A 15333-nucleotide genomic window follows, 5' to 3' on the forward strand; every position below is an offset into this window, starting at 1 on the left:
TTGGTAGAGACATTGAATGGAAGAGCAGATAGATCATACCAGAACCGTACAAAATATTAGTTCAGGTCACAGCTCGGGTACTGTGTACAGCTGGGTCACTACATGACAAGATGGATGTGATTGCACAAGAGAGAGGGCACAGAGGAGATTCCCAGGATTGAGGAAGAGAAGAGACTGCATGAGGAGAGACTGAACGGACTGGGGCTGTTTTCTTCGGCTCAGAGGAGAATAAGGGTAGAGTGGTTAAAATTGAGAGGATCAGACCAGATGTACAGAGAGGATCTATATTCCTTAACAGAGTGATAATTAACTTAAGGGCATGGATTGTTAATTGGTGGAAAGATTAGCAGGGAGTTGAGAGAGGAGCCACTGATTAAATGACCACTGCCTGAAAATGGTAGAGGCTGAAACCCTCTTGATATTATGACATTTGATTGGTAGCTGGTGAAATGCTTGAATAACTGTAAGTAGAGGATTATTTGCCATGACCTAAGTTGTAGGGTTCACTTAAAGTCAATTTTTGGTGTACAGGGACACAATGGGCCAAACAACAACAACTGTGCCATGAATGTCTGTTATTCACGTGTTAAGGCTATGAAGGATCTGCTCCTATGAAGCTTACTCATTTCATTGAACAGGTTTATAAAAAATGGAGTTCTAAGTAATTAATTTTATCTTTTAATGTGGGAAATTCTATATATTTCAGGTAACAGATGTAAAAGAAAAACTTAAGAATGCAAAGAAGTTCTGGTCAACCCTTCCATACAATATGTGCAGTAACAACAGCTCAGCAAGTGTGGTTGAGCAGGATGAATGTTGGAATGGAAGTAACAGTAGCAGGTGAGAATTACAGTTGCCAAAGCCCTAAGCTCTGGAATTCTCTCCCTAGGCTTCCCCACTTCTGTTTGATACAATAAGACATTTCCTCAAATCTACATGGTTGGCCAAGCTTTTGATCGTTGGCCTTAAAAACTCTTCATGTGGCTTGATGTCAAATTTTGTTTCACAACAGTCCTACCTTGTAGGACTTTGCAATGTGAAAGGTTCTATATAGATATGCATTTTGAGTGCATGCTCCTGCAAGATACAGGATCTGAGAGCTGATTCTCCAGGGTAACTTCTAGGGAATGTCAACAAGTTGTCGTTCCACCACTGTATTCCAAGTGGAGACCAGCAGCAAAGCCCAGTTGGAAAATTGTCAGTCAAGTTTAATTCGTACTCAGGATATTTCAAGATTCCTAACAAAATCTGGGCTTATATGTTGTGGTTGATGATTCTGTGTATGTTCATTTGGTTTATATGTTACAAATTAAAATAAATCACTGCTGAACACAGTTATCAGTCTCAAATCATAGGGAATTAAAACTAGTTTTAAGGATCACCGAGGCAAGAAAACTGCTAAGTGGCATATAAGGCCATGCATGATTGTCAACTGTTGACCTTTTGTGTTAATTTTTCAACAAGGTCTGGTTCTTCTCTCGCCCCTCCTTCAAGAATTTAATCATGAAGTATAAATTTCAGTAGGTGATCCTTCAATAAATGCTTAAGCACTTTTGAGTTGCACTGCTCTGAGTAAACACACTGACGTCTGACTAAAATATTCTTACACCACTTAAGCATCTAAATGTCTACTTCCTGTTGCCAGTTTGCATATGTTCCTACTTTTGTTGACAGTGTCTTATGAGAAACCTTACTGACTGTCTTCTGGTAGTTCGTATAAATAATGTAAGTAAACATGCTCTTATCTATCAGATAATGTTGATGATGTCTACCTGGATTTTAGTAAGGTGTTAGCCAAGGTCCCTCATGGTAGGCTGAACCAGAAGATTAAGATACTTGGGATCCATGGTAACTTGGCTGCTTGGATTCAGAATTAGTTTGCCTATGGAAGAGAGAGGGTAATGGTCAATGGGACTTACTCTGGTGTTCCACAGGGATCTGTACTGGGACCTCTACAGTTTGTGATGTATATAAATGACTTGGATGAAAATGTGGATGGGTGGGTTAGTAAGTTTGCAGACAGTACAAAGATTGGTGGTGTTGCCGATAGTGTAGAAGATTGCTGAAGGATACGACGGGATATAATCAGTTGCAGATATGGGCGGAGAAATGGCAGATGGAGTTTAGTCTGGCCAAGTGTGAGGTGTTGCACTTTGAGAAATCAAACGTAAAGGGACAGTACACTGTTAACGACAGTGTCTATGTACAGAGGGATCTTTGGGTCCAAGTCCACAGCTCCCTGAAAATGGCTGCACAGGTTGATAGGGTGTTTGGCACACTTGCTTTTATTAGTTGAAACATTGAGTTCAAGAGTCAGAAAGTTATGTTGCTGCTTTATAAAACTCTTGTTTGGCTGCATCTGGAGTATTGCATTCATTGCTGGTCACGTAATTATAGGAAGAATATCGAGGCTTTGGAGAGGGGGCAGAAGAGGTTATACCAGGGGGCTAGCTGGATTAGAGGATATGTGCTATGAGGAGAGGTTGGACAAACTTGGGTTGTTTTCTCTGGAGAGGCGGAGGCTGAGGGGAGACCTGATAGTAATTTATAAGATTATAAGAGGTATGTATTACTAGGGTCAAAATGTCTAATCAAAGAGGTCATGCATTTAAAGTGAAAGGGGGTAATTTCAAAGGTGATGTGCAGGGCATGTTTTTTTTTACACAGTGGTGGGTGCCTCGAATGCACTGCCAGGGGTGGTAGTGGAGGCAAATACAGTCGAACACAGAACATTACACCACAGTACAGGCCTTTCGGCCAACAATGTTGTGCTGACGTTTTATCCTGCTCTAATATCTATCTAACCCTTCCCCACATAGCCCCCCATTTCTCTATCATTCATGTGTCTATCTTAAGTCTCTTAAATGTTCCTACTGTATCTGCCCCCACAACCTCTGCAGGCAGAGCGTTCCACGCACCCACCTCTCTCTGTGAAAAAAAACTTACGTCCCCCTGATACCTTCCTCCAATCACCTTAAAATTATGTCCACTCGTGTTAGCCATTTTCGCCATGGGAAAAAGTCTCTGTCCACTCGATCTATGCCTTGTACATCTTGTACATCTCTATCAAGTCACCTCTCATCCTCCTTCTCTCCAAAGAGAAAAGTCCAAGCTCACTCAACTTATCCTCCGAAGACATGTTCTCCAATCCGGGCAACATCCTGGTAAATCTCCTCTGCACCCTCTCTAAAGCTTCCACATCCTTCCTCTAAAGAGGTGACCAGAACTGAACACAATACTCCCAAGTGTGGTCTGACCAGAGTTCTATAGAGCTGCAACATCACCTCGCAGCTCTTGAACTCAATACCCTGACTAATGAAGGCCAATGCACCATACACCTTCTTAACAACCCTATCGACCTGCGCGGCAACCTTGAGGGGTCTATGGACGTGGACCCGAAGATCCCTCTCTTCCTCCACACTGCTGAGTCCTGCCATTAACCTTGTATTCTGCCTTCAAATTCGATCTCCTGAAGTGTATCACTTCACACTTATCTGGATTGAACTCCATCTGCCACTTTTCAGCTCAGGTCTGCATTGTATCAATATCCTGTTGTAATCTACAGCAACCTTCTATGCTGTAACAAGGATAGGAGCAGAGAGGACAGGATGATATTTAATTGGGGAAGGGCAAATAATGAGGCTGTAAGCTAGGACTTGAGGGTGTAAATTGGGATGACATTTTTGAAGGGAAATGTACTATGGATATGTGGTCGTTGTTCATAGATCTCTTGCAGGATGTTAGGTTGTAATCTACAGCAACCTTCTTACATGATCCACAACACCACCAACCTTTGTATCATCAGCAAACTTACTAACCCACCCCTCCACATCCTCATCCAAGTCATTTATAAAAATCACAAAGAGCAGGGGTCCCAGAACAGATCCCTGTGGGACACCACTGGTCACCGACCTCCAGGCAGAATACAGTCCATCTGCCACCACCCTCTTGTCTTCTATGGGCGAGCCAATTCTGAATCCACACAGCCAAGTTTCACTGGATCCCATGCCTCCTGACTTTCTGAATAAGCCTTCCATGAGGAACCTTATCAAACGCCTTACCAAAATCCATGTACACTACATCCACTGCTCTACCTTCATCAATGTGCTTTGTCACATCCTCAAAGAATTCAATCAGGCTCGTGAGGCACGACCTGCCCCTCACAAAGGCATGCTGACTGTCCATAATCGACCTATGCTTCTCTAAATGCCCATAAATCCTTTCTCTAAGAATCTTCTCCAGTAATGTGCGCACCACTGAAGTAAGACTCACTGGCCTGTAATTCCCAGCGTTATCTCTACTCCCTTTCTTAAACAAAGGAACAACATTTGCCACCCTCCAATCATCTGGCACTACTCCTGTGGCCAGTGAGGACACAAAGATGGTCACCAAAGGCGCAGCAATCTCTTCCCTCGCTTTGGGGGACAGTGACCACTGCTCCCTAACCTTTAGCATTGTCATGGACAAGGATAGGAGCAGAGAGGACAGGATGATATTTAATTGGGGAAGGGCAAATAATGAGGCTGTAAACTAGGACTTGAGAGTGTAAATTGGGATGACATTTTTGAAGGGAAATGTACTATGGAGATGTGGTCGTTGTTCACGGATCTCTTGCAGGATGTTAAGGATAAATGTGTCCCAGTGAGGCAGAGAAAGAATGGCAGGGTGAAGGAACCATGGGTGACAAGAGAGGTGGAACAACTAGTTAGGAGGAAGAAGGCAGCATACATAAAGTGTAGGCAGCAAGGATCAGATAGGGCTCATGAGGAATACAGGGTAGCAAGGAAGAAACTTAAGAAGGGGCTGAGGAGAGCAAGAAGGGGGCATGAAAAGGCCTTGGTGAGTAGGGTTAAGGAGAATCCCAAGGCTTTTTTCACGTACGTGAAGAGCAGAAGGATGATGAGAGTAAAGGTAGGACCGATTAGAGACAAAGGTGGGAAGATGTGCCTGGAAGCTGTGGAAGTGGGTGAGGTTCTCAATGAATACTTCTCTTCAGTATTCACCAAAGAGAGGGGCCTTGATGATGCTGAGGACAGTGATGGTAAAGATAATGTTCTAGAGCATGTAGATATCAAGAGAGAGGATGTGTTGGAGCTGTGTGAAAATATTAGGACAGATAAGTCCCCGGGGCCTGACGGAATATTCCCCAGGCTGCTCCGCGAGGTGAGGGCGGAGATTGCTGAACCGTTTGCTAGGATCTTTGAGTCCTCATTGTCCAAGGGAATGGTACCGGAGGACTGGAGGGTGGCAGATGTTGTCCCCTTATTCAAAAAAGGAAGTAGGGATAGTCCAGGGAATTACAGACCAGTGAGCCTTACGTCTGTGGTGGGCAAGCTGTGGAAAAGGATTCTTAGGATCTATGAGAATTTAGAGAATCATGGACTGATTAGGGACAGCCAGCATGGCTTTGTGAAGGGAAGATCATGTCTCACAAGCCTGATAGTGTTCTTTGAGGAAGTGACCTGGAAGATTGATGAGGGTAGTGCAGTGGATGTGGTCTACATGGATATCAGTAAGGCGTTTGACAAGGTTCCACATGGAAGACTTTTTCAGAACGTCAGAGGGCATAGGATCCAGGAAGGCTTGGCCGTGTGGATTCAGAATTGGCTTGCCTGTAGAAAGCAGAGGGTTGTGGTGGAGGGAGTGCATTCAGATTGGAGGGCTGTGACTATTGGTGTCCCACAAGGATCGGTTTTGGGACCTCTACTTTTCATGATATTTATTAATGACTTGGATGAGGGGGTAGAAGGGTGGGTTAGCAAGTTTGCAGATGACACAAAGGTTGGTAGTGTTGTGGATAGGATTGTCGAAGATTGCAGAGGGACATTGATAGGATGCAGAGCTGGGCTGACAAGTGGCAGATGGAGTTCAATCCAGAGAAGTGTGAGGTGGTACACTTTGGAAGGACAAACTCCAAGGCAGAGTACAAGGTTAATGGCAGGATTCTGGGTAGTGTGGAGGAGCAGAGGGATCTGGGGCTTCATATCCACAGATCCCTGAAAGTTGCCTCGCAGGTGGATAGGGTAGTTAAGAAAGCTTATGGGATGTTAGCTTTCATAAGTTGTGGGATCGAGTTTAAGAGCCGCGAGGTAATGATGCAACTTTACAAAACTTTGGTTAGACTAGACTTAGAGTACTGTGTCCAGTTCTGGTCGCCTCATTACAGGAAGGATGTGGAAGCGTTGGAAAGGGTGCAGAGGAGATTTACCAGGCTGCTGCCTGGATTGGAGAGTATGGATTATGAGGAGAGACGAAAGGAGCTCGGGCTGTTCTCATTGGAGAGGAGGAGGACGAGGGGAGACATGATAGAGGTAAACAAAACATTAAGAGGAATAGATAGAGTAGACAGCCAGCGCTTCTTTCCCAGGGCACCAATGCTCAATACAAGAGGGCATGGCTTTAAAGTAATGGGTGGGAAGTTCAAGGGAGATATCAGAGGGAGGTTTTACACTCGGAGAGTGGTTGGTGCATGGAATGCGTTGCCTGGGGTGGTGGTGGAGGCTGATAAGTTGGTCGAGTTCAAGAGATTGTTAGATAAGCATATGGAGGAATTTAAAATAGAGGGATATGTGGGAGGAAAGGGTTAGATAGTCTTAGGCGTGGTTTAAAGGTTGGCACAACATGGTGGGCCGTAGGGCCTGTATTGTGCTGTATTGTTCTATGGTTCCTGTTATAACCTTGGATATACCCCATCTGGCCCCAGTGACTGATCTATCCTAATGTTTTTCAAAAGTTCCAGCACATCCTCTTTCCTCACGCTGACATGCCCTAGTGTATCAGCCTGTTGTACGCCATCCTCACAAACATCAAGGTCCCTCTCTCTGGTGAATACCGAAGCAAAGTATTCATTAAGGACCTCCCCTACCTCTTCCGACTCCAGGCACGTGTCCTCTTTTATCCCTGATCAGTCCTATTCTCACTCTAGCCATCCTCTTATTCTTCACATATGTGTAGAACACCTTGGGGTTTTCCTTGATTCTACTCGCCAAGGACTTCTCATGCCCCCTTCTTGCTCTCCTAAGTCCATTCTTAAGCTCCCTCCTAGCTACCTTGCAACTCTTCAGAGCCCTGTCTGATCCATGCTTTATAGACCTCAGGTAAGCTTCTTTCTTCCACTTGACAAGACATTCTACATCTCGTGTCAACCACGGTTCCTTCACTCTACCATCCTTACCCTGCCTCAGTGGGACAAACCTATCCAGAGCCCCATGCAAATATTCCTTAAACAACCTCCACATTTGCACTGTGCACTTCCCCACGAACATCTGTTCCCAATTTATGCTCCCAAGTTCCAAGTAGAACCTCATAGAAACATTTAAAATGTTGAAAGGACTGGACAGAGTAGATGTGGCCAAGCTGTTACCCTTAGTGGGTGAGTCCAGAACCAGAGGGCGCAATCTTAGAATTAGAGGGTACAAGTTTAAAACAGAGATGAGGAGAAATCTTTTTAGCCAGAGGGTGGTGAATTTGTGGAATTCCTTGCCACGTACAGCAGTGGAGGCCAGATCATTGGAGGCATCTAAGGAAGAGATAGATAGATATCTAATTAGTCGGGGTATCAAGAGATATGGGGATAAGGCCAGAATTTGGGGTTGGAATAGTTTTTTTTGCTTCCCCCCTCCCACCAATTTCTCATTTCTTTTTCTTTTTTCCCTTTTCTTTGGAGCAGATTCGATGCTCGATGGGCCAAATGGCCTGCTTCTGCTCCCTTGTCTTGTGATGCCGACCTAATCTTCTGCCCAGTCCCATCTATCTGCACCCGGATCATATCCCTCCAATCCACGTACATATCGAAACCTCTCTCAAATGTTACAATTGAACCCGCACCCACCACTTCCGCTGGCAACTCGTTCCACACTCGCACCACCCTCTGAGTGTGAAGAATGTCCCCCTCAGGTTCCCCTTAAATATTTCATCTTTCACCACAACCTACGTCCTCTAGTTCTAGTCTCACCCAACCTTTGGAGAGAAAGCCTGTATGCATTCACCCTATCTATACCCCTCTTAATTTTGTATATAAGATCTCCCCTCATTCTCTTGCCCTCCAGGGACATGGGTAACTGGTTAAAAGTACATTCTGGCTCTCCCTGAAAAATTGATATTTTTCTGTGTGACTGGTTACTCTTGTATGGTAGATTCCATTAGCTTCCCTGAAACAGACTGGAACCTAATGGACCTATAATTTACATTAGTGCGTAGAGAATTTTCAGACCAGCTTATATGCTGTACATGAGTCTGCTGTGTTGCACCTCTTTATTTAATCCAGTCAGTGAACTCTTATTTTCTCCACCATGCTTGTGCAGCTTTTCCCTAAATACTCGGGTAATCCATTCCACATTCTCCTGTTTTCCCATGATGTTTTATTTATTATTCCCAAATCTGATTTTGTCTTTAGGTAGATTTAGCCTGCTGAATCCCTTCTAACTTCTATCAAATTGTCTTTCAGCAGTCTCTTTATTGGAGTCATAGAGCAATACGGCATAGATATAGGCCCTTCATCCCAACGAATCCATGATGCCTACCCATCTAGTCCCAATTTTCTCATTCAGCCCATATCCCTCCAGGCCCCTCCCCTCCATGTACCTATCTAAGTCCCTCTTATATTATTGTACCTGTCTCAACCACTTTCTCTGGCAGCTCGTTCCATATACTCACCATCCTCTCCGTGAAAAAGTTGCCCCTCAGGTTCCTATTAAATCTCTCCCCTCTCACCTTAAACCTATGTCCCCCTAGTTTTGGACTCCTCTACCCTGGGGAAAAGACTGTTACCATCCACCTTATCTATGCCTCTCATAATTTTAAACACTTCTATAAGGTTGCCCCTCATTCTCCTATGTTCCAAGGAATAAAGACCCAGCCCGGCCAACCTCTCCCTTTAATTCAGGCCCCTTAGTCCTGGCAACATCCTCCTAGATCTTTTCTGCACTCTTTCCAGCTTAACCTCATCGTTTCTATAACAGGGTAACCAAAGCTGTACACAGTACTCCAAGTGTGGCCTCACCAACGACATGTATGATACCAACTCCACTATTCATCAGTGCCCTGACTGATGAAGGCCAGCGTGCTAAGTGCCTTTTTCACCACCCCATCTACTTATGTTGCTGCTTTCAATGAGCTATGCACTTGTATTCCTGGGTCCCTCTGTTCCATTACACTCTCTAGTGCCCTACCATTCATAATGTAGGTCGTACAGTGGTTTAACTTCCCAAAATGCATTACCTCACACTTATCTGTATTGAAATCCATTTACCACTCCTCATACCACTTTCCTAACTGATTCCCCTGTAATCTACGATAAACTTCTTCACTATCAACACCTATCAAGCAGGCATGGTAGTGTAGCGGTTAGCGTAACTCTTTACAATGCCAGCGACCCGGGTTCAATTCCAGCCACTCTCTGTAAGGAGTTTGTACGTTCTCCCCATGTCTGCGTGGGTTTCCTCTGAGTGCTCCGGTTTCCTCCCACATTCCAAAGACGCATGGGTTAGGAAGTTATGGGCATGCTATGTTGGTGCCGGAAATGTGGCGACACTTACGGGCTGCCCCCAGAACGCTCCATGCAAAAGATGCATTTCACTGTGTTTCGATGTACATGTGACTAATAAAGATCTGATCTGATCTTAATTTCATGTTATTCACCCAGAAGGTGGTCAGTATATAAAATGAGCTGCCAGAGGAAGTGGTGGAGGCAGGAACATTAGCAACATTTAAAAGGTACTTGGACAGATACATAGACAGGAAAGGCTCAGAGGGATATGGGTCAAATGTAGGCAAATGCGACTAGCATTCACAAACGTACTGATCAAGCCTTAAGCATTCGCATCCAAATCATTTATATAAATAACAAAGGTCCCAACCTCGACCCTTGCGACACACCACTAGTCACCAGCCTCCATTCTGAGAGACAACCTTCAACCACCACCCTCTGATTCCTACCTCCGAGCCAATTTTGAACCCACCTAACTAGCTCTCCCTGGAACTGACCTTCCAGACCAGCTTCCCATGCAGGACCTTGTCAAAGGCCTTGCTGAAGTCCAAATAGACAATCCACTGCCCGACCTTCATCTACCTTTTTGGTTACCTCTTCAAAAATCTCTAAAAGCCTTTCTCCCAGGGCGACAGAGGCTAACAAGAGGGGGCATAATTTTAAGGTGATTGGAGGAAGGTATAAGGGGGATGTCAGGGGTAAGTTGTTTTCTTTTTACACAGAGTAGTGGGTGCATGGAATGCACTGCCGGCAGAGGTTGTGGGGGCAGATACATTAGGGACATTTAAGAGACTCTTAGATAGCCACATGATTGATAGAGCAATTGGGGGGCTATATGGGAGGGAAGGGTTAGATGGATCTTAGAGCAGGATAAAATGTCAGCACAACATTGTGGGCTGAAGGGCCTGTACTGTGCTGTAATGTTCCATTTTCTATGATTCGTCAAGCATGACTTTCCACACATAAAGCCATGCTGACTCCTCCTAATCAGACTCTGTCTATCCAAATGCAAGTAGATCGTGTCCCTCAGAAACGGGGAATGCAGAGAAAGGAGCACTTCTCCATCCCACAATTATTTTTTTTTGGATTATCCACCTACCCTTAACTAATGAATTAATGCTTTCTACCCCAGCGCAGAATTCTGAATTGGGAATTTTAGGCAATCGTAATTGGAGCAATTTTTTTTCTGTCACATGCGTCTATGGGAACTTTTGTGTGGAAATCATTAAGTTCTGCAGTTTTATATACACTTATTATTTGGATGATTTTGTTTTAAAGCTACAATGATGATGTCAGTTATTTGTCCTGTGGTTTGGGATTGGGACCACTGCTTTTGTCTTGATAGTTAATAGCGTGTAATCTGGAATTACAAGAAAAAAATTCTAGTCTCAATTACAACCACCATGAAACTACCGGATTGTTGTAAAATCTTGTCTGGTCTACTGATATCCTTCAAGAAAAAAAAATTGCCATTCTTAACTGGTCTGGCATATATATGATTCCAGACTTGCCATTCTGGTTGATTCTTAACTGCTGCCTCATTTTGTGGGGACATAAATGTTGACATGGCCGGTGATGCCCATGTCATGTGAACATTTTTTTTGAAAAGCACAGGCATAGGACATAATTTCAAAGTTTGCAGATGACACATAGCTTAGACATGTAGTTAACAAATAGGCAGCGATATTTGACTCAAGGGCTGTGATATTTGACAGTTGAGCTATTAAAGAAATAGGCAGAAATGCAAACCTAACAGGAGAGGGCAGTATTGAACAGTATTATCAAATGAACCTGGACGTGAACTGAGGGATTGTGGGAGAGTATTTTCAAGCCAGTCATCATTCAGTTAGATCGAGCATTGTTACTGGAAATAACAAGTAAACCAGGAGTAAAACCTTTAAATTGAGGCTAGGACAATTTTACCAGATTGCAATATGATTTACAGAAAGTGGACAGGACTTAAAGATAATAAAACAAGAACATTTTGAAACACTCAGCACATCAGGAATCTGCAGAAAGAAACAGAATTAACATTTCAGGTCAAAGAGCCTTCATCAGAACTGGAAATGTGAGAAACCACCTTGGATACCCTCTGCCAGTGTCAGAGTTGACAAATTTTACATTTGACCTCCAAAAGTGCAACACCTCATACTTGTCTGGATAAAACTCCATCTGCCATTTCTCTGGCCTCATTTCCAACTGGTCTTTATCCTGCTTAATTCTTTAACAACCTTCCTTATTATCCACAACTCCACCGATTTTTGTGTTATCTGCAAACTCAGTAAGATAAGATATCTTTATTCATCACATGTACATCGAAAACACAGTGAAGTGCATCTTTTGCATAGTTCTGGGGACAGCCCGCAAGTGTCGCCACGCTTCCAGCGCCAACATAGCATGCCCACAACTTCCTGACCCGTACGTCTTTAGAATGTGTGAGGAAACCAGAGCATCCGGAGGAAACCCACGCAGACACGGGGAGAACATACAAATTCCTTACAGACAGTGGCTGGATTGGAACCCGGGTTGCTGGTGCTGTAAAGCGTTACGCTAACCGTTACGCTACCGTGCCTGCCCGTGATCATGTCACCAACAATGGAAGTCCCAACACTGATTCCTGAGGAACACCACTGATCACAGACATCCAGTCAGAATAACATCACTCCACCACTACCTTATGTCTTCTATGGCCAAGGCAATTTTGGATCCAATTTACAAACTCCACCATGATTATCCTCAATGCTGGTGCCCCACAATGCTGCTTCCATATCCCCCATGCCCTCTAGGTGAGGGGTAGAATCTGAGGTGAGGCGAGTTGGGAGTTGACCGGAAATGGGAGGGAAGAGTTGAAAGAGTGACAGAGGGTTGGAGGTGATGGGTAAAGGCAACAAGGAGCAGCAGATGATGGAAGAGAAAGGAAGATGAAGCATGGAGTTAGGGAAGTGGGGAGGGCAGACGGGAACAGTGGGTGAGGGGACCTAGTGGAAGGAGTGTGTAGGTGATGGGCAGACGGAGTGGGGGGAGGAAGGGTGATGGATGACGTGCAAAACAAAGTTTTTCACTGTTACCTCGGTACATGTGACAATAATAAATCAATTTAATGCACAATGAATAACTGGCATTGCCAATGTAGCCTATATCATGTAAATGGATAATCAAAAGAAAATAAGTTACACTGTTTTAGAGAGGTGCAGAAATAGATATTTAGGGTTTTGCATATACAAATATTTAAAAGTGACAGGACAAGCTGCAAAAGAGGTTCTTTTTCAAAAAAAAATGGGATCCTGTTTGGAATCATAGAATGCAAAAATAATAATGTGCAAAAAGCACTGGGAATTCTGTCTAATTCTGCAAGGAAAGACCTTTGATGAAGTGTAGGCAAGGTTTAACATTATCATATGTGGAGAGAGTTGGAGAAGCTGTAGATGGTTAAGGCAGAATTTGATAAATCTAATTCTGATAAAGGTGTTCAAGAATCATAAAGGGTTTTGGTCAAATAAATGAGCACAAGCAAGGATCGATCAGAGGACAAGGCTTTAAAGTGATTGGCAAAAATACTGTGCTGTTGATTTTCGTTTTGTGCAGCATGATAGGATTGGAATACTCCACTGAGGAAGGTGGAAGAAGCAGATCCAGTGTTTTATTAATGAATTTCTTTTTTAATAATTAATGGGAAAAATAATTTCAAGACATTGAAGAAGATCTTTACCGTGGATATGTCCAATGGCCTGAATGGTCTCCCTCTGGTGTGTCTGATTTTGGTGCAGAATGCAAGTCATCGTATAGAACCTAAACATGTTTCCCATCTCAGTGCAATTTTCAAGCTCTGACAGATCTCCATAAAATATAAAGTGATTAATCATTGTTTTTCCCAGGTACAATTTTCCAGTGATGGGTAATGGCCTTGCTAACCAGCTCAACAACCCAGCCGTTAAAGTGGATATTACCAAACCAGACATGGTGATTCGCAGGCAGATAATGGTGCTGCGAATAATGACCAATAAAATAAAGAATGCTTATCACGGAAATGATGCAACATTCCATGATGCAAGTAAGTAATTTTTCCCTTGAAAATTGTCAGCTTGCCTTAATGTTTTTAAATCGTCAGACGTTATTAGATTTTTTAGAGCATAGAACATTACAGTACAGTACAGACCTCTTAACCTATGATGTTGTGCCAAGCTTTTAACCTACTCTAAGATCCATTTAACCCTTCCCTCCCACATACCACTCCGTTTTTCTATCATCCATGTGCCTATCTAAGAGTCTCTTAAATGTCCCTGATGTATCTGCCTCTACCAGCACCTCTGGCAGCACGTTCCACACACCTACCACTCTCTGTGTTAAAAAAAATTTACGTCTGATATACCCCCCCCCCCCCCCCGTACTTTCCTCCAATCACCTTAAAATTATGCCCCCTCACGTTATCCATTTCCACCCTGGGAAAAAGGTCTCTGGCTGTCCACTCGATCTATGTCTTTTATCATCTCATACACCTCTATCAGGTCATATCTTATCTTCCTTTGCTCCAAAGAGAAAAGCCCGAGCTCACTCAACCTATTCCCGTAAGACATGCTCTCCAATTCAGGTAGCATCCTGGTAAATCTCATCCTTTCACTTCCTCATGCAAGTAATTAATAAAAATCACAGAGCAGGGATCCCAGAACAGATCCCTGCGGAACACCACTGGTTACCAACCTCTGGGCAGAATACAGTCCATTTACAACCATCCTCTGCCTTCTATGGGCAAGCCAATTCCAAATCCGCACAGCCAGGTTTCCCTGGATCCCATGCCTCATGACCTTCTGAATGAGGTACTTGCCCTCATCAACTTTTGGCTCCTCCCACTTTCTCCAAACCAAAGGTGTAGCCATGGGCACTCAAATGGGCCCCAGCTATACTTGCCTTTACGTCAGCTACTTGGAACAGTCCATGTTCCAAACCTACCCCAGTAACAGTCCCCAACACTTTCTCCGCTACATTGATGACTTCATTGGAGCTGCTTCCTGCACCCATGCTGAGCTCATTAATTTCATTAACTTTGCCTCCAACTTCCACCCTGCCCTCAAGTTTACTTAGTCCATCTCTGACACCTCTCTCCCCCTTTCTTGCTGTCTCTGTCTCCATCTCCAGAGACAGATTATCCACATCTTTTACAAACCCACTGGCTCCCACAGTGACCTTGACTACACCTCTTCCCACCCTGTCACTTGAACGTCTCAGTTCCTCCGCTTCTGCCACATACCACAAAGAATATAGAACAGTACAGGCTCTGAGGCCCATGATATTGTGCTGACCTTATAAACACCTACTCTATCATCAATCTAACTCTTGCCTACTACACAGCCTGTAAGAGTCTTTCAGATGTCCCTATTGTATCAGCCTCTACCATCACCCCCGTCGGTATGTTCCAGGCACCCACCAGATTCTGTGTGTAAAAACAAAACCTACATCTGACATCTCCCTTAAACTTACTTCCTCTGAACTTACACTGATGTCCCCTGGTATTGGCCATTGCTACCCTGCGAGAAAGTGCTGGCTGTCCACTCTATCTATGCTCCTCATAATCTTATACACCTCGATCAAGTTGCCTCTCATCCTGCGTTGCTCCAAAAAGAAAAGCCCTCACTTGCTCAACCTTTCCTCATAAGACATGTTCTCTAATCCAAGTAGCATCCTGGTAAATCTCTATACCCTTCCTCAATCTTCCACAATCTTCCTTTAATGAGGTGACCAGAACTGAACGCAATACTCCAAGTGTGGTCTAACCAGAGTTTTATAGAACTGCAACATTACCTCACAGCTCTTGAACTCAATCCCCCGACTAATGAAGGTCAGCACACCAT

At 44.0% G+C, this 15333-nt stretch overlaps 1 protein-coding gene across 1 annotated transcript in view; it reads left to right on the top strand.

Annotated features, from left to right (window-relative positions):
- Positions 1 to 15333, top strand: part of gpc4 (glypican 4) — a 158445-nt gene that overhangs the window by 122759 nt on the left and 20353 nt on the right. The window contains exons 7-8 of the mRNA XM_052022547.1: positions 707 to 840; positions 13363 to 13538. Coding sequence (XP_051878507.1) covers positions 707 to 840; positions 13363 to 13538 — 310 coding nt within the window. The remainder of the gene's footprint in view (positions 1 to 706; positions 841 to 13362; positions 13539 to 15333) is intronic.

The sequence above is a fragment of the Pristis pectinata genome, chromosome 8 (assembly GCF_009764475.1).
Source record: "Pristis pectinata isolate sPriPec2 chromosome 8, sPriPec2.1.pri, whole genome shotgun sequence".
NCBI classification, from domain to species: Eukaryota; Metazoa; Chordata; class Chondrichthyes; order Rhinopristiformes; family Pristidae; genus Pristis; species Pristis pectinata.